The sequence below is a fragment of the Scyliorhinus canicula genome, chromosome 8, assembly GCF_902713615.1.
Source record: "Scyliorhinus canicula chromosome 8, sScyCan1.1, whole genome shotgun sequence".
In the NCBI taxonomy this organism is placed as follows: Eukaryota; Metazoa; Chordata; class Chondrichthyes; order Carcharhiniformes; family Scyliorhinidae; genus Scyliorhinus; species Scyliorhinus canicula.
The window spans coordinates 8,360,088-8,379,958 of NC_052153.1; the positions used below are offsets into that span (position 1 = coordinate 8,360,088).

General features: G+C 48.6%; 1 protein-coding gene and 1 long non-coding RNA gene across 3 annotated transcripts; one reads left to right on the forward strand and one right to left on the reverse strand.

Annotated features, from left to right (window-relative positions):
* The first annotated feature begins 18 nt into the window (after positions 1-18).
* Positions 19-13,805, forward strand: LOC119970105. Of its 2 annotated transcripts, none has more exons than XR_005461540.1 (3): positions 19-362; positions 5,631-6,280; positions 13,689-13,805. It is a non-coding gene; the product is annotated as an uncharacterized LOC119970105 (long non-coding RNA). The 2 variants fall into 2 exon arrangements; XR_005461541.1 differs by lacking the exon at positions 13,689-13,805 and adding an exon at positions 7,649-7,946.
* ndufb6 (NADH:ubiquinone oxidoreductase subunit B) lies at positions 7,396-18,221 on the reverse strand. Its single transcript, XM_038804126.1, has 4 exons — positions 17,956-18,221; positions 13,715-13,807; positions 9,471-9,515; positions 7,396-7,540 (listed from the first exon to the last, which is right to left on the reverse strand). Exons 1-4 carry the CDS (start codon positions 18,136-18,138, stop codon positions 7,469-7,471), a joined length of 393 nt encoding a protein of 130 aa, XP_038660054.1. The 5' UTR covers positions 18,139-18,221; the 3' UTR covers positions 7,396-7,468.
* Positions 18,222-19,871: the final 1,650 nt, after the last annotated feature.

Here is a 19,871-nt window from a genome sequence, read left to right on the forward strand (position 1 = left end):
GGACACCGGAGGACCAACGCCGACCTCCCACTTTCTCTCTCATCGCCTCGGATGTCGGAGGACCAACGAAACCTCACGCCCGCTGGCTGCCGGGACGTTGGAGGACCAAAGCTCCCCGATATGTCTCTGTGCTTTCTCTAATTTCGACGGAGAAACAAGCTGGCGCTGGAGGGCCCAGAGAGCGATTTGCGCCACTTGAGATGCACAGCACCAACCGTTAGGGTTAGAGGGGGACATTTTAGATCTCCTCGGGCCTTTTTGTTTGTTTGCTTCCCACTGGTGGCTGGTTGCCATAGTGAAGGGATCCCGCGGCCGCCATGATCCGCGTGAGTCACCGAGCGCTGGACAGGATTTGTTCCATTGTGAGTATCGGCTGTGAACAGCAGGGGGAGCAGTGTTGCCAACTTTGGTTGGTGCTGGAGAATCCCTTGTATTTATGGAGACTCCAGGGCAGTCCTGGAGAGTTGGCAACTCTACATTTGCCCTAAAGTTACATTAGCAGCAATAGTGACTGAAATATGCTGTGCCTTTTGCATCTCTTACTTGTCTTACTCTGCACAACCTGTGTCAAATACAATTTTAACATACCTCCATTCACCTGAGGAAGGAGCTGTGCTCCGAAAGCTCGTGTTTGAAACAAACGTGTTGGACTTTAACCTGGTGTTGTAAGACTTCTTACTGTGCTCACCCCAGTCCAACGCCGGCATCGCCACATCAAATATAATTTTGGCATCGTTTGCCCTCTGTCTAGCTCACTATAATATCTGAACTGTATCCCATAGTTTGGTTTATTCAGCTAAACATTCACATTTGGTCTCTGAGGCCAGGCTTTTAATATCCATTTAGGAACAGTAGTTAACACACCACGAATTGTTGGGGGCTCTCATCCAAATCTAACCTCTTTCTCTTTTTATTAATTTATGGCATAAATAGTTCAGTTGTATGGAGAATTATTAAGTTAAAGGAGAAGGTATAAGTGCAGGTTAATGACATAGAACATAGAATTGACAGTGCAGAAGGAGGTCATTCGGCACATCGAGCCTGCACCGGCCTTGAAAAGAGCACCCCATTTAAGTCCAGAACTCCGCCCCATACCCATAACCCAGCAACCCCACCCCTTTGGACATGAAGGGCAATTTAGCATGGCCAATCCACCTAACCTGCACGTCTTTGGACTGTGGGAGGAAACCCACGCAGACACAGGGAGAATGTGCAGACTCCGCACAGACAGTGACCCAAGCCGGGAATCGAACCTGGGACCCTGGAGCTGTGAAGCGACAATGCTAACCACTGTGGTACAGTGCCGCCCAGAGAGCGAGGATGTTAAACTAGGTAAAGCAGCCGAGGGTTCAAGAGAGGTTAGTAAAGTTTCCAGACTATGTAATAGAGCAGAGAGTATAGAAAGCGGCAGGAATCTAACTTCTGGCAGAGTAAAAAAGGTGATAAATATGAGGATGGGGGTGGTCAATGCAGGACTGAGTGTTGTACCTAAATGCACACCGTATACGGAACAAGGTAAATGAGTTTGTTGCGCACATTGAAATTGGCTGGTACAATGTTGTGGGCATCACAGAGACGTGGCTGCAAGGGGATCAGGGCTGGGATCTAAATATCCAAGGATATAATAATAATCTTTATTGTCACAAATAGGCTTAGATTAACATTGCAATGAAGTTACTGTGCAAAGCCCCAAGTTGCCACATTCCGGCACCTGTTCGGGTATACAGAATTCAGAATTACCTAACAGCATGTCTTTTGGGACTTGTGGGAAGAAACCGGAGAACCCAGAGGAAACCCAAGCAGACACAGGGAGAACGTGCAGACTCCACACAGACAGTGACCCAAGCCGGGAATCGAACCTGGGACCCTGGCATTGTGAAGCGACGGTGCTAACCACTGTGCTACCGTGCTGCCTAATGTGTCCTATCGAAAGGACAGGCAGATGGGCAGAGGGGGTGGGGTTGCATTGTTAGTAAGGAATGAAGTTAAATCGATAGCAAGGAGCAATACAGGATCAGAAGGCATAGAATCGCAAAGGTAAAAAGACCCTGATGAGAGTCATGTACAGGCCCCCTAGATAGAATTTACCCAGCAGTTTGAGAGGGAGAAGCTGGAATCAGGTGTAACAGTATTACAATTAAATAAAGGTAACTACAAAGACAAGAGGGAGGAGATGGCCAGAGTTGATTGGAAGGGGAGCCTAGCAGAAAAGACACTGCAACAGCAATGGCAGGGGTTTTGGGGGGTTATTTGAGAGGCACACAGAAATTCATCCCAAGGAAGAGGAAACATGCTAAGGGGAGGACGAGGCATCGTGGCTGATGAGAGAAGTCAAGGGCAGCATAAAAGCAAAAGAAAAAGTATACAATGTGGTGAGGATTAGTGGGAAGCCAGAGGATTTAAAGGCAGGCAGAGGACAATTAAAGAAGCAATAGGGGAAGAAGATGATATATGTGTAAAGTAGCTAGTAATATAAAAGAAGATAGGAAGAGTTTTTCTCAATATATAAAAGATAAGAGAGAGGCAGGAATAGACGTTGGACCACTGGAAAATGAGGCTGGAGAACTAGTAATAGGAAACCAAGAAATGGCAGAGGAACTGAATAGTTACTTTGCATCAGTTTTTTGGTGGAAGACACCAGTGGGATGCCAGAGCTCCAGAAGAATCCGTGGGCAGAGGTGAGTGCAGTGGCCTTCACTAAGGACAAGGTTGTGGAGAAACTGAAAGGTCTGAAGGATAAATCACCTGGTGTGGATGGACTACACCCCAGGGTTCTAAAGGAGATCATTGAGGAGATTGTGGAGGTATTGGTGATGACCTTTCAGGAATCACTGCAGGCAGGTAGGGTCCCAGGGGACTGGAAAATGGCAAATGTAACAACACTGTTTAAGAATGGAGGCAGAAGGTGGGAAATTATAGGCCGGTTAGCCTGACTTCGCTCAGTGGTAAGATTTTAGAGTCCATAATTAAAGATGAAATCATGGAGTACATGGAAGAGCATGATAAAATAGGACTGAGTCAGCACATCTTCGTCAAGGGGAGGTCACGTCTGACAAATCGGTAAAAATTGTTTGAGGAGTTAATAAGGAAGTTAGACAAAGGAGAACCAGTGAACGTGATCTATTTAGATATCCAGAAGGCCTTTGACAAGGTGGCGTATGGCTGTTAAATAAGTTAAGAGCCCATGGTGTGAAGGGTTAAGATACTGGAATGGCTAGAGGATTGACTGACTGGGAGAAGGCAGCCTGTGACTCCTGGTGTGCCTTGGGGGTCGGTGTTGGGACCACAACCTTTCACATTTTACATTAATGATCTGGAAGAAGGAACTGAGTACACTGTTGCTAAGTTTGTAGATGATACAAAGGGGATTTTCACAGTAACTTCATTGCAGTGTTAATATAAGCCTACTTGTGACACAAATAAAGATTATTATTGTGCAGAGGGATGGGTAGTATTGAGGAAGCGGGGTGCTGCAGAAGGATTTGGACAGGCTAGGAGAGTGGGTAAAGAATTGCCAGATAGAATACAATGTGGATAAGTGTGAGGTTATGCACTTTGAAAGGAAGAATGGAGATATAGACTATTTTCTAAATGGGAAAATGCTTAGGAAATCAGAAGCACAAAGGTCCTTGGGTGTCCTAATTCAAGATTCTCTTAAGGTTAATGTGCAGGTTCATTCGGCAGTTAGGAACGCAAATGTAATGTTCGCATTCATGTCGAGAGGGCGAGAATACAAGAGCAAGGATGTACTTCAGTGGCTGTATAAGGCTCTGGTCAGACCCCATTTGGAGTATTGTGAGCAATTTTGGGCCCCGTATCTAAGGAAGGATGTGCTGGTCTCGGAAAGGGTCCAGAGGAGATTCACGAGAATGATCCCTGGAATGAAGATCTTGTCGTATGAGGAACGGTTGAGCACTCTGGGTCTGTACTCGTTGGGAGTTTAGAAGGATGATGGGGGGATCTTATTGAAACTTACAGGATACTGCGAGGCCTGGATAGAGTGGGCGTGGAGAGGATGTTTCCACTAGTAGGAAAAAATTAAACCAAAGGGCACAATCGCAGACTAAACGAACGATCCTTTAAATCAGAGATGAAGAGGAATTTCTTCAGCCAAAGTGCAGTGAATCTGTGGAACTCTTTGCCGCAGAAGGCTGTGGAGGCCAAATCACTGAGTGTCTTTAAGACAGAGATAGATAGGTTCTTGATTAATAAGGGGATCAGGGGTTATGGGGAGAAGGCAGAATGGGGATGAGAAAATGTCAGCCATGATTGAATGGCGGAGCAGACTCGATGGGCCGAGTGGCCTAATTCTGCTCCTATATATTATGGGATGTGGGCTTCGCTGGCTAGGCCCATATTGCCCATTCCCAATTGCGTTCCTTGAGAAAGTGGTGGTGAGCTGCCTTCTTGAACCAGTGTAGCCCATGTGTTGTAGGAACTCCCACAGTACCGTTAGGGAGGGAGTTAGACGTTTTGACCCAGTAACAGTGAAGTGATATAATTCCAAATCAGGATAACCAGTGACTTGGAGGGGATCTTCCAGGTCATCGGGTTCCTCTATGTCTGCTGCCTTTGTCCTTCGAATTGGCAGTGGTCATGGGCTTGGAAGGTGCTGCCTAAAGGCGCCTTGGTGAGTTCCTGCAGTGCATCTTGTAGATGGTACACACGGCTGTTACTGTAGGTCAGTGGTGGAGGGAGTGAACGTTGGTGGAAGGAGTGGCAATCAAGTCCACAGCTGTCCTGGATGGTGTCGAGCTTCTGGAGTGTTGTTGGAGCTGCACTCATCCAAGTGGAGAGTATTCCATTGCACTCCTGACTTACGCCTTGTAGATGGATGGTGGACAGACTTTCGGCAGTCAGGTGTTATTCACTGCAGGATTCCTAACCTCTCACCTGCATTTGTAGCCATGGTATTTATGTGGCAAATCCAATTCAGTTTGTGGTAAATGGTAAGCTCCAGGATGTTGGGAATGCAGGATTCAGCGATGGTAATGCCACTGCAGTGAAGTCCTGGAAGTGAGATAGTTGACCTCCAACAATCACAACCGTCTTTCTGTGTACCAGGTATGACTCCAACCAGTAGAGTGTTTTCCCCGATTCCCATTGACTCCAGTTTTGCCAGGGCCTCTTGATGCCTCACTTGGCCAAAAAGCTGGCTTGATATTAAGGGCAGTCACTCTCACCTCTAGAGTTCAGCTTTTTTGTCCATGTTTAAACCAACAGAAGTATTTTCTACCCTTCCTAATCATGTACCCTGCAGCCACACAGCTTTGAACTCAATGAATAGCCTTTTGGAAGGAACGTTGTTAAGTTGGACAATGATGGTAAATCAGAGCTTGTATATATTGAAACAAAATGCAGTAAAGTTTTGTTATAATATACAGGAGTGTAACGGGCACAAACATCAGAAGAATTGCTTGTGATCCCTTAGCTTTTACCAGAGTTTGTTTAATGTAATAAAAAACTCAGCAGATGAGGCATCAATGGAGAGGTAAAGAGTTAATGTTTCAGCTCGATGACCTTTTGTTCGGACTGTGACCTGACCTGCTATTTCACTTTTTAAAAAATTCCAACATAGCCGTTACTTTGCTTTTTGTTTTAACGTGATGTCTATCTCTTATCTTGTGCAGCTACTCCTGTTCATCGTCTTACTTTCCTGGGGATTTGTAATTTATGCAGCCAGGATTACGGCTATCGAGCAGCTGAAGAGTAAATTTGCAAAGTTACCCGCACAGTTCGGCGCTCCTCACCGTACTACCAGTGGACAGGCACCTGCATCACCAACAGATGCAGCAGGCCACAGATGATGGGGAAAAATCTTGGCACCAACCTCCTGCACTGTGTGAGATTGCACCCGTCAATGGTACACACAAGTACAGATATTTTGTGAGAGGTGGAAACTCAACTAGAAACGTGTGCAAAGAATGACAGATTGCAAATGACTTTTTAAATTACTTCTCATTGTAAAAACGTCAAGTTAAAATTCTGATGTTTATATTTTAACAATTAAGCTTTAGCACCAAAGCATTGTCGCTCGTTATCTTTTGGATTTTTCTTTCCATTTCTAAGCACCATTGAAGTTTAAAATTGCTTAGTTTGTTGTTGCATGAATTTGGGTGAAATAATTCACTTAGCAGTGGTGTAAACGTGGAGCTCACTAACAGAGGGATCGTCTGAAATGATGTCAAAGCTGCTTCACAGAGCAATCATCAGACAAAACTTGACATGGAGTCACCGATGGAGAGATTCGGACAAGTGACCAGAATCTTGGTCATAAGAGGTCAGATTTAAGGATACTCTTGGAGGAGAAGGCGAGGCAAATAGGTTTAGGAAGGGAACTCCAGAGATTAGGCTCCAGGCAGCAGAGGAAAAGTCCGCCAATGGCGGAGCAATCAAAATTGGGACTGTAATAGAGGCCAGAATCAGAGGTATGCAGAGATCTGGGAGGGTGGTAGGGTTGAAGGAAGTACGAGATAGGGAGGGCAAAGTGTGGCATTTTTGAAGGATAGACTTGCAGGCAGCACGGTAGCATTGTGGATAGCACAATCGCTTCACCGCTCCAGGGTCCCAGGTTCGATTCCGGCTTGGGTCACTGTCTGTGTGGAGTCTGCACGTCCTCCCCGTGTGTGCGTGGGTTTCCTCCGGGTGCTCCGGTTTCCTCCCACAGTCCAAAGATGTGCGGGTTAGGTGGATTGGCCATGATAAATTGTCCCTTAGTGTCCAAAATTGCCCTTAGTGTTGGGTGGGGTTACTGGGTAATGGGGATAGGGTGGAGGTGTTGACCTTGGATAGGGGGTAGGGTGCTCTTTCCAAGAGCCGGTGCAGACTCGATGGGCCGAATGGCCTTCTGCACTGTAAATTCTATGTAATCTATGAAGGCTGTTAGGATAGACTGCCTGTTTGTCCACACAAACGGACGAAGAGCTCATCAACAGGTCACGTGACCTTCTTCCAACTAAAAACATAGAACCCCTATCGTGCAGAAGATGGCCATTTGGCCCATCAAGTCTGCACAGACCCTCTGAATATCTAGGCCCACCCCCCCACACTATCCCCATTACCCCACCTAACCTGTGCATCTTTCAACTGGGAGGAAACCCACACAGACACAGGGAGAAAATGCAAACTCCACATAGACAGTCACCCGAGGTTGGAATCAAACCTAGGCCCTGGCGCTGTGAGGCAGCAGTGCTAATGACTGTGCCGATGTGCTATCCACTACACAACAGAAAGGTCATGAACAGATTTGAAAACACAGATAAGAATTTTAAAAATCGAGGCATTGCTGGACTGGTCAAGTAAGCTTGGAGGTAATGGGTGAATGGAACTTGGTGAAAATTAGGACATGGGCAACCGGGTTTTATAAAGTGCCATATGAATAAGCAGCCTTCTGGATCTTGGTAAATTAGCCACTTTATTGGAAGGTAAATGTTTAGCCTTTGATACAAGAATCCATAATCTCCTCTGTTTAGTGATGCCCAGTCTGCTCATCCTCTTCCATTGGCTGAATAACTTCTCCCGTCTCCAACACAGTGTCACCCTGAAGGAACAAATCAGCAGAAGTCAGACGTGTGATTAGCGCAACAGATTCTCTCAATTTGAAAGCCCAGAGCTTCTTTATGATAAAATCCCTCATTTTTGTCCATAGAATCACTGCAGTGCAGAAGGGGGCCATTTGGCCCATCGAGTCTGCACCGACCCTCTACCCGTGCCCACTCCCTGTAATCTTGTGCATTGATTCAAGTCAATCCACCTAACCTGCGCATCTTTGGACTGGGGGAAGCTGGAGCACCCGGAGGAAACCCACACAGATACGGGGAGAAGATGCAAACTCCAAACTGTTGGAATCAAACCCAGGTCTCTGGCGCTGAGAGGTGCCACGGTGTCGCCCAGCACAGTGTCTTATCCAGCCAGTTCATTTCACCATTAAATGTTATGAGTCCTGAGGTTTTGTGACAATTGCTTATTTCCTATTTCCAGATCGTGTAATCCTTCCACCTTCTCGCGATCTAATTTAGCCACAGAAACACTACACAGGGAACATTGCAGCAAAAATGATCCTCCGACAGTTACTTTAATAATTCCTCATTCACACTGCTATATACACCCCTAAAATGTACCAGATTAACTTTTAAAAAGGTAAAGGTCAAAGCCAATATATTTTTATGGAGTAACAGCACCAGAAGCTTTTTCCAACATTCTCTTCAATCTTCTGTTACGACGTATGGTTGTGGAATGCCTGGGGAAATTTTAACTTCACGTGTTTATTACCCTCACATTTACGTGGTGCACAGCACGGTGTCTTCTGGGCTTGGAAACAAGCCGCCTCCCGAATACTTCATGCCTTCTGCTTGACCATTGATTCCCTACGCTCGAGGGCTCCCGTGCTCACACCAGTGCATACACATACATACACCACCTCAACAAGGTAGCTCCTGGGGTTCACCGAGCAGGCCTCTAATGCATTTGCAACGATCCAGGATCCCGCATCGTATACAAACGCAGTACAATCATCCGTTAGGATTTCCCTCACCACTTCCTGGGATGTCCCATTGAGTTTCCTTTGTGTTAGTTTTGACATGTGTGGATTGAAGATGTGACATTTATGGATTGAAGATGTGACATCAAGGTGCAGCCTGTGCTAGATTGCAAGTGGGAATGTTCAGGTGCTGCAAGCTATTTCTCAAAAGTTGCATCTATATGTGGTGTAGTTAAACCCTGACTGCAGAGCAATTTTCTCTTGTGAACCATTGTTTTTGCCTCCCCAGGAAAATTACATGTAGGCTGCAGGATTGGAGGGGGATCACACACTTGGGCTTCTGTTCGATGAATACTCATTATGGGACTGTGTGGAGGTTTGATGCAACAAGCACCAGACTTTCCTGGTTTCGGATTTCCATCATTCTCAGTTTTTCTTTGTTTTATAAATCTCTTCTCGCCACCTTGTTACATTGAAGATATATATTTGGTTAGCATTGTTGCTTCACAGCGCCAGAGTCCCAGGTTCGATTCCTGGCTTGGGTCACTGTCTGTGCAGAGTCTGCACGTTCTCCCCGTGTCTGCGTGGGTTGCCTCCGGGTGCTCCAGTTTCCTCCCACAAGTCCCGAAAGATGTGCTTGTTAGGTGAAATGAAATGAAAATCGCTTATTGTCACGAGTAGGCTTCAAATTAAGTTACTGTGAAAAGCCCCTAGTCGCCACATTCCGGCGCCTGTTCGGGGAGGCTGTTACGGGAATCGAACCTTGCTGCTGGCCTGCTTGGTCTGCTTTCAAAGCCAGCGATTTAGCCCTGTGCTAAACTGAACATTCTGAATTCTCTCTCCGTGTACCCGAACAGGCGCCGGAATGTGGCGACTCGGGGATTTTCACAGCAACGTCATTGCAGTGTTAATGTAAGCCTACTTGTGACAATAAAGATTATTTATAATTTTACATGATTGCGTACGCTGCAAGGCCCACCATGTAACTCACCGGGAAGATTTTCGGCTTCACACTCACTATACCGTATGGTTTTGTCTGTGGAACAGCACAAATTAAAGAATTAAAAGCATGTCTGAAATTAACTGGATTAACAATTAACAAAAACCTGCAATTATATGGTGCTTTTAAGGTAGTCAAACACCCCAAAGTGCTCAACAAGAATGATGATCCTCCAAAATTTGACATAGGCACAATCATAGCAAATGTGATGTGAGAAAATACTTTTTCACACAGCGATTGGTTGGGCTCTGGAATGCGCTGCCTGGAAGTGTGGTGTAGACAGGTTCAATCGAGGCATTCAAGAGGGACTTTAGATGATGTCTTGAATAGAAATAATGTGCAGATGTATAGGGGAAGGGCACTAAGTTATAATGCTCATTTGGTGAGCCAGTGCAGACACGATGGATAAGATATTAGGAGAGGAAGTCTAACGCTTGATCCGATATATAGGTTTTAGGAAATGCCTTCAAAATTGAGAGAAAAACAGGTAAAGGGAGAGAATTCTAGAGCTTAGGGCAGTGTTTTAAAATTTTTTCCCCCCGGGACTTGCTTTTGCCAACTCTCCGACCATTGGGGACCCACGCCACGTTTGCTTATCCAGTCTATCCTGGGTCATGGAAGTGTTTGGAACACCAATGTTTCTTTGTCCCAGTCAAGGGAGGGAAAGAAAATCATCTAGTTTTCCTCTTATTAATCACTATCCAGTAGCTCCTGGTGCATGGAATTTATGTCCGCATTGAGTGAGGACAGGATTGGAGATGCCTGTGATGTCCTATATAAACGATCACAGTCCAGGGTTACACATGAAGAATAGTTGCTCATGAGAGATACTGGAGGGCCACTGGCAATTGTGAGCCTGTATTCATTGTGGGACACTGCCTCGAGGAAAAAAACAAGGCAAAGGAAGACAGGAGAGAACAAAGGACCGATATCACTGGGAGAGAGACATGTGGTTCTTGTAAATAAAAGTCGTACATCTGAAACATGGAAAATAGGGCCAGGAGTAGGCCATTCGGCCCTTTGAGCCTGCAGCACTATTCAATCTCACTATGGCTGATCATGGAAATTCAGTATCCCACTTCCACTTTCTCTCCATACTCCTTGATCCCTTTAGCCGCAAGGGCCACGTCCATCTCCCTCTTGAATATACCCAATGAACTGGCCCCAACAGCTTTGTGTGGTAGCGAATTCCACAAGTTCACAACTCTCTGAGAGAAGAAGTTCTTCCTCATCACAGTCCTGAATGGCTTACCCCTTATTCTTAGGTTGTGATCCCTAGTTCTGGACGTCCCCAACATCGGGAACATCCTTTCCGCATCAAACCCTGTCCAGTCCCATCAGGATTTTATGTTTCTATGAGAACACCTCTCATTTTTCTGAACTCCAGTGAGTACAAGGCCAGTCGACCCAGTCTTCATATGTCAGTCCTGCCTCCCAGGAATTAAAACTCAAATCCTCTCGCTATGAAGACCAGCATGCCATTAGCTTTCCTCACTGCCTGCTGTACCTGCATGCCAACCCTCAGCGACTGTTCCACCATGACACCCAGCTCTCGTTGCACTTCCACTTTTCCTAAACTGCCACCACTCAGATAATAACAGTCGCTGAAGGTTGGCATGCAGGTACAGCAGGCGGTGAGGAAAGCTAATGGCATGCTGGCCTGCATACCCGTCCACTCTACCCGTCACATCCTCAAACAAATTCCAGATTTGTCAAGCGTGATTTCTCTTTAGTGAATCCATGCTGACTTCAACCGACACTGTCCCCACTTTCCAAATGTTCAGTTATTTAATCCTTAATAATTGGCTCCAGCATTTTTCCCACCACCGATGTCAGACTAATCCGTCTATAATTCTGTTTTCTCTCCCTCCTTTTTTAAAAAGTGGGGTTACGTTAGCTACCCTCCAATTGACTCTTCCAGAGTGTATAAAATGCTGGAAAATTATAATAATAATAATCGCTTATTGTCAAGAGTAGGCTTCAATGAAGTTACTGTGAAAAGCCCCTACTTGCCACATTCCAGCGCCTGTTCGGGGAGGCCGGTACAGGAATTGAACCCGCCTTTTCTGCAATACAAGCCAGCTGTTTAGCCCACTGTGCTAAACCAGCCCCCTGGACCAATGCTTCCACTACTTCGAGGGCCACTTCTTTAAGTACTCTGGGATAGAGACATTAAAATCTTAATTTATAATTGGCTTAAATGCAATTGAATTATTTTTTGCAAGTTTATTTAACTTCAAAGTATACTATTAGAAACAAGTTCATCAATACTAATGAATGCTGTCAACACTGTTGCTTCACAGCGCCAGGGACCTGGTTTCGATTCCCTGTCTATGTGGAGTCCGTTTTCCCCGTGTCTGCGTGGGTTTCCTCCGGGTGCTCCGGTTTCCTCCCACAGTCCAAAATGTGCGGGTTCGGTGGATTGGCCATGTTAAATTGCTCTGTAGTGTCCAAAATGTTTGATGGGGTTGCTGGGATAGGGTGGAGGTGTGGGCTTAAGTAGGGTGCCTTTTCAGGAGCCAGTGCAGACTCGATGGGCCGAATGGCCTCCTTCTGTACTGTGAAATTTTATTGACCGGGAAATGGATTGATTCATTCACCTTACAATTCCACGTTTTAAAAAACCCCCCAATTCTAGTCAAATTTCTCAGGTGACGTTTCCACCATCATCAAATCACTTTCTGTCGCAACCAGTGACCAAACACATGGCTAGGCCCTGCTTTTGGCCCTCCCCTAACCCCAAGTCGCCCACTGCAGGGTCGGCCATGGCACAAGCGCACCTGGGAGCCGACTGCCGCCAAAAACCTAGCAACCAATGCGTCATATCAGCTGCAAGAAGTTACCATGCAACCTGGTGCTCATATTGCCTGTGCTATCGGTTGCTTTTGTATTTACTCACTTTCTGACCAGTGATATTTATTGCTGTACACCAAAGACGACTATTTTCTCCCATGACAACACAATTTGGATAACTGCCATTTTAAAAAGAATTGTTCACATTTGAAAGGGGCCCCATGGGTGTTACATACGGAAACTGTTGCTCGGTGACCCTTCTGACACCTGCCTGTGACCCACCCGCGTGGTGCGACCCGTACTTTGACAAACCCTGGCTTAGGACTCAGGCAGCTGAGGGCACAGCCAGCAATGGTAGGGCAATAAAAATCACAGATACACAAGATGCCAGAAGGACCAGGGGGGAGTGATAGAGAAAGTCTGGGCCCTGGAGGGATTTGAAAACAATACAGCCTTTGATTCTGGAACATTTTTTTCCTTTATTCATTCACAGAATGTGAGAGTCGCTGGCAGGGTCAGCATTTGTTACCCATCCCTGATTGCCCTTGGACTGAGTGGCTTGTGAGACCATTTCAGAGGGCAGTTGAGTCAACCACACTGCTATAGGCCAGACCGGGTAAGGACGGCAGATTTCCTTCCCTAAAGGACATAAGGGAACCAGCTGGGTTTTACGTCAATTGGATGATAATTCCATGGTAGTTTTCGATTCCAGATTTATTAATTGAATTTAAATTCCACCAGCTGCTATGGTGGGATTTGAACCTGTAGACCTCTGGATTACTAACCCAGTGACATTATCACTATGCCAGTCTCTGGCCCTGAACATAGTCTATTGGTGCTCATGATATGCATGCCTCCACATTTAACAGTGCCATGTCTCTCCTTCCCATTGTATATTTACCAGTGTTCGTCCAATCCCCAAGGTAGGGGTGGGTAGTTCTGGCTAAGCTAATTACTGCCACCCTACTGCCTGCAAGCCCTGACCCTAAATCAGCAATTACAGAACCACAGAATTGGTTACAGCACAGGACAAGGCCATTTGGCCCATCTGTCCATGCTGGATCTTTGCAAGAGCAATTCAGCTTGTCCCACTCACTCGTCCTTTACCCGTTGCCGTGCAAACGTTGGATGGTTTGAGGAGCACAGCCTTTGACTGAGTAAGAGTAAATAAAAGACCTCCAGCACTATTTTGATGATGAGGAGGGGAGTTTTCCCCATTGTGCTGACCAATATTTACACCTCAACCAGCGGTTAGAACAGAGTCGTTATCACAGCTGTTGAAAAAAGGGTTCTGTGTTCCCTACATTGCACCAGTGACTACGCTTCGAAGGTACTTCATTGGCTGTAGAGGGTTTTGGGATAATCTGAAAGGCACTACAGACAAAATGCAGTTTATTTCTTTCGCTCTTTATCTAGATTGTGAAACAATCGCCAGTACTTACTTCAACATGGTACTTCACGTAGTAATGGACAAGCCAGGCAGGAACCAGCAACCGTGTCAAAGTCCACCAGCCTGCATTGCAAGTCTTATAGGTCTGAAAATAGAAGAATTATAAAATGACAGCATCAACGTGAGGATTTGAAGAATGTAAAGATTGCATTTGAAACAGTTTAGCAAGATGTGGCACCCAGGAAGCCAAGATTAGACCATTCAAAATATTGGTTTAGAAATAACTTGAATCTAATTAACTTCACTGTCAAAACTATTTTGTTTTGTTTTTTGGCTCAAATCAATTGTATAATGTGGGTGAATGATCCTGACGGGGTACGCAGAAGGAGTAGAGGGCACCTACTCTGACAAACTATGCTGGAAATTTAGAGATGGCGCTAGCAGGCAAGTAAATATTGTACAGTCATTCCACCAGAAAAGGAAGCCGTTCAGCCCATCAAGTCCATGCTGGCTCTCTGCAGAGCAATCCCGTCAGTCCCACTCACTCTTCTTTGTCCCTGCAAGTTTATTTCCCTCAAGTGCCAATCCAATTTCCTTTTGAAATCATTCACTTCCACCATCCTCGTTGGCAACAAGTCCCAGGTCATTAATCACTTGCTTAAAAATGTTCTTCCTCATATTCCCCCTGCACTTTCTTGCCTGAAATCTGTATGCCTTTGCCCTTGTGCCATTAGCTAATTGGAGCAGCTTTTCCTTGCCAACATTATCTAAACTGGTCCTAATCGCCTACTCCTCTATCAAATCTCCCCTCAATCGCCTTTGCGCCAAGGATAACAATCCCAGCTTTTCCAACCAAACCTGGAAATAAAATCCCTCCTCCCTGGAACCATTCTGGTGAATCACTCTCTGCGCCCTCTCAAGGACCCTCACATTCTTCGTATACTAGTGTTTTATCCTGGTAATTCAGCCATTAATCCTATATGCAGGGTTTATGGAGATCTAGAATTGCGTAACCAATCTATCTTAGCCAACGGTCCAGCGGAAGCAGTCTCAACAGCTCCCTTCAAAAGGACACTGCCTGTAAACCTGAAAGATAAAAGCCAGCAGGGCTGTGGAGAATGGGTTAATTGGATGGCTCTTTCAGAGAGCTAGTATAGGCACAATGGGTTGAATGGCCACATTCTATGTTGTACGATCCTACGTTTCCATCACTTCCATTGACACCTGTCACCTTCTACACTCTTTTAGAGGAATGCTGGGGAGACATTGGCACAGAGGTAATGTCACTGGACGATGAATCCAGAGACCCAGGATAAGGCTCTGGGGACGTGGGTTCAAATCCCACCAAGGCAGCTGGTGGAATTTAAATTCAATTAATAAATCTGGAATTGAAAACTTGTCTCAGTAACGGTGACCGTGAAACTATCAGTCGGTGCAACAATCCATCTAGTTCACGGATGTTCTTTAGGGAAGGAAATCTGCCATCCTTCCCCGGTCTGGCCTACAAGTGACCCCAGACCCATCATAATGTTGGTGAAATGGCCAAGCAAGGTAGTCAGTTCTAGGGCCATTAGGGATGGACAACAAATGCTGGCCTTGCCAGCAACGCTCACATCCCATGTAGAATAAAAACTCTTACCCTTATTGTCTGCAGGTAACTGCAGATAATGTTTAATGAATATTTCCAGTAACTTAGATACATTTCAGGCTGCTAATTCTCACAGATCGTGTTCAAATTTATGAGATCAGTGTTAAGAACAGCTGTTTGAAAAACATCCAGTCCCTGAATTTCAAACAGGACAAACTGGCGTACAAAATCCTCAGATTGCTGGGCTTGCTAACATAAAGCATGATTGCAGTTAAAATAGAGGCATCAAAAACCAGGGGCATGGTAGAAGGATCAGAGGGGAGATGAGGAAACTTTTTTTCCACCAGAAAATGATGTCGGGATCAGGAAGCCACTGCCTGGATATGTGGCAGAGATTCTCCATGTTGTGTCGGTTGAAGAGCTGTGACCTACAGAGCCAAGGACCAAAGAATAGGAAGGTGGAATTAGCAAATTTCTTATGATTCGATGTGTGAGAAATCATTCCATAGGATTAAACAGGACAGATGGGGGCCATTCAGCCCAAACAGTCCATACTGAGGTCTATGCTCCAATTGAGACTCCAACGTTCTTTACTCATCCAAACCTATCAGCACAACCCTCTTCCCAACCCCCTCACTTGCTTGCTTAGCTTACTTTATTAAAAAAAATTAGAGTATCCAATTGATTTTTCCCAATTAAGGGGCAATTTAGCGTGGCCAATCCACCTAATTTTTGGGTTATGGGGGGCGAAACCCACGCAAACACGGGGAGAATGTGCAAACTCCACACGGACAATGACCCAGAGCCGGGATCGAACCTGGGACCTCGGCGCCGTGAGGCAACAGGGGTAACCCACTGTGCCAGTCTAGCTTACTTTAACGTATCTATATTACTCACTTTAACAACTCCCTGTAGAGCCAGTTCCCATATTTTCGCCACTCTTTGGCAGGTTGATTGTGAATTACAGATAATGAGCTCACATTGATAGATTCTAGTTGTGCTCTTTCCTACGGGAAGAAACATTCTCGCTGCATCTACCCTTTCAAAACCTTTCATCATTTAAAAATAGCTCTATTGGGTCAAAATTACAGCAATATTAGGAGGGCCATTCGAAGATGTGGTGCAGACCACCTTTGAACAATTAGTCACCCACCTGGGCCAAGGGCAGCAGTAAACGCACTAAATCTTAAACGCGAGGTCACGATCCACACAAAATCACAAAGTGACAGCTCCTTGACTGCCTACTTCCCTCTACAGCTCAGCCCCAATCCCTACCCCTGCCCAGTTTCACCCCCTCCTCCCAGATGCCTCTCCTCCCAAAGTCCCTTCCCGCCCAGTCCCCCATCCGGATCCCTTCTCCACAGTCGCCCCCCCACCTCCTTCCCCCTCCTCACTCTCCCCTCTTCTCCCCCTCCTCCCCCCCCATCACTCTCCTGTCCCTCACTCCCTTCTCCTCACTCTGCCCTTCCCTCCCTTTCCCATCACTCTCCCTTCTACTCTCCTCCCCTCCTTCACACTCCCCTCTCCTCCTCATCCCCCTCCTCCTCACTCCCCTCAATCCCCTGCCTCTCCCCTCCCTCTCTTCTCCCTCCCTCCCCCCTCTCTCCCTCCCCCTCGCTCCCTCCCTCCCCCTCGCTCCCTCCCTCCCCCTCGCTCCCTCTCCTCTCCTCACTCCCCTCTTCTCCCCCTCCCCTCACTCTCCCCTCTTCGCCCCCTCCCCTCTCCTGTCCCTCCCTCCCTTCTCCTCACTCTGCCCTTCCCTCTCCTCCCCCTCACTCTCCTCCCCTCTCTTCCCCCTCACTCTCCCTTCTACTCTCCTCCCCCTCGCCTCCCGTCTCCCCTCCTTCACACTCCCCTCTCCTCCTCACTCCCCTGCCTCTCCTCTCCCCCTCCCCTGCCTCTCCTCTCCCCCTCCCCTGCCTCTTCTCCCTCCCTCCCCTGCCTCTTCTCCCTCCCCTGCCTCTTCTCCCTCCCTCCCCTGCCTCTTCTCCCTCCCTCCCCTCCCCTCTCTTCTCCCTCCCCCCCCCTCCTCTCCCCCCTCCCCCTCTCTTCTCCCTCCCCCCCCCCCCCTCCCCCCCCTCCTCTCCCCCCCCTCCTCTCTCCTCTCCCCCCTCCTCTCCCCCCTCTCTCCCCCTCTCTCCCCCCTCCCTCCCCCCTCCCTCCCCCTCCCCCCCTCCTCCTCCCCCCCCTCCTCCTCCCCCCCCTCCTCTCCCCCCTCCCTCCTCTGCCTCTTCTCCCTCCCTCCCCTCCCCTCTCTTCTCCCTCCCTCCCCTCCCCTCTCTTCTCCCTCCCCCCCCTCCCCCTCCTCTCCCTCCCCTCCCTCCCCCTCCTCTCCCCTCCTCTCCCTCCCTCCTCTCCCCCCCTCCTCTCCCTCCCTCTCTCCTCCCTCCCCTCTCTCCTCCCTCCCCTCCCCTCCCTCCCCTCTCTCCTCCCTCCCTCCCCTCTCTCCTCCCTCCCCTCCCCTCCCTCCCCTCTCTCCTCCCTCCCTCCCCTCTCTCCTCCCTCCCTCCCCTCTCTCCTCCCTCCCTCCCCTCTCTCCTCCCTCCCCTCTCTCCTCCCTCCCCTCTCTCCTCCCTCCCTCCCTGCCCCCTCTCTCCTCCCTCCCTCCCTCCCCTCTCTCCTCCCTCCCTCTCTTCTCCTCTCCCGCCTCTCCTCTCCCGCCTCTCCCTCTCCCCACTCACCCACCTCTCCCTCTCCCCACTCACCCACACCCTCCACAGGCTCCTCGGCTGCAGGAATCCCTCCCAGAAGCGGCTGACGGCCCCTTTGCTGTCGGCCGGCAGGAGGGGTTCGCGCGGGCTCAGCTCCTGGTCCTTCAGCCACTGGCGGCGCAGGTTCACCAGCTGCTGGACCCGGGCCTTCTCATCCGGCGTGTAGCCCAGCGGCATCGCGGCAACCCTGACTCCGCCGGTCAGCGGGACCTCAGCGCGACACCGACTGCCCGGGTCACAGGGCGGCGCACTCTGATGGCGTCACAGCCACTGCTGCTGCTGCCCTCTGCCGGCCTGGAGGAGGTCACTGCAGCGCTCCCCCTGCTGGCCGGGAGGAGGACACTGCAGCACTCGCCCTACCAGCCGGGAGGAGGACACTGCAGCACTCCCCCTACCGCCCGGGAGGAGGACCATGCAGCGCTCCCCCTGCTGGCCGGGAGGAGGACACTGCAGCACTCCCCCTACCAGCCGGGAGGAGGACCATGCAGCGCTCCCCCTGCTGGCCGGGAGGAGGACACTGCAGCACTCCCCCTACCAGCCGGGAGGAGGACACTGCAGCGCTCCCCCTGCTGGCCGGGAGGAGGACACTGCAGCACTCCCCCTGCTGGTCTGGAGGAGGACACTGCAGCGCTCCCCCTGCTGGCCGGGAGGAGGACACTGCAGCGCTCCCCCTGCTGGCCGGGAGGAACCGAGTGCAGCTTCCCCTCCACCCACCCACTGCTCCTCCTCACTCCACATATCTCAATTGATAACTATCAGCAATATCCAATATCCAGACCTGGGCTGACAAGTGCCAATTTACATTTGCACCGCACAAGTGTCAAGTGACTATCTCTAACAAGAGGGAAACTAACCAGCATCCCCTGACATTCATAGAATTAACAGTGCAGAAGGAGGCCATTCGGCCCATCGAGCTTCAATGGCATTACCATCGCTGAAGCCCCCCCCCACTATCAACACCCTGGGCATTACTATTGACCAGAAACTGCAGCCAGAAGAGCAGGTCAGTGGCGATGAATCCTGCAGCAAGTAACTCACCTCCTGACTCCCCAAAGCCTCTCCACCATCTACAAGGCACAAGTCATTTGCCTGGAAGAATCCAGCTCCGGCAACACTCAAGAACATAGACCATACAGCGCAGAAGGAGGCCATTCAGCCCATCGAGTGTGCACTGGCCCACTTAAGCCCTCACTTCCACTCTATCCCCGCAATCCAATAACCCCTCCTAACCTTTCTTTTTAGTCATTAAGGGTAATTTATCATGGCCAATCCACCTAACCTGCACATCTTTGGACTGTGGGAGGAAACAGGAGCACCCGGAGGAAACCCACGCACACACGGGGAGAACGTGCAGACTCCACACAGACAGTGACCCAAGCCGGGAATCGAACCTGGGACCCTGGAACTGTGAAGCAACTGTGCTAACCAGTGTGCTACTGTGCTGCCCTCATGGACTGCAATGGTTGAAGATGGCAGCTCACCACCACCTTCTCAAGTTCAGTTACAGATGGGCACTAAACGTTGGCCTAGCCACAGGTGGTCACGTCCAAGAATCCTGTAGGGATTCTATGATTCTAAGTAAATTGCACATTGCGAATCCAGGCAAACCCTGACATTGACCGCCTCAAGGCGAACTTGATTTTCTCCAAACAGAGAAAGCTAGCCATGTCCGATAGCCAGGTCTCCGACTTCGGGGGCGTTGAGTCCCTCCAAGCTAATAGTATCCGTCTCCAGGCTACCAGAGAAGCAAAGGCCAGAACGTCTGCCTTTCTCCTCCTGGATTCCCGGGTCTTCCGACACCCTGAAAATCGTCACCTCTGGACTCAGGCCACCCTCTTTTTTAACACCGTGGACATGACATCCACAAACCCCTGCCAAAATCCCCTAAGCTTCGGACATGTCCAGAACAT

What these genes read in the sequence shown, in the direction of transcription:
- ndufb6 (XM_038804126.1), bottom strand. Translation starts at nt 18,138, where the DNA reads ATGCCGCTGGGCTACACGCCGGATGAGAAGGCCCGGGTCCAGCAGCTG. An exon ending in GGAGCCTGTGGAGGGTGTGG is followed by an intron (nt 13,808 to 17,955) that starts GTGAGTGGGGAG and finishes TTCTATTTTCAG; the next exon opens with ACCTATAAGACTTGCAATGC. An exon ending in ACGTGAAGTACCATGTTGAA is followed by an intron (nt 9,516 to 13,714) that starts GTAAGTACTGGC and finishes GCTGTTCCACAG; the next exon opens with ACAAAACCATACGGTATAGT.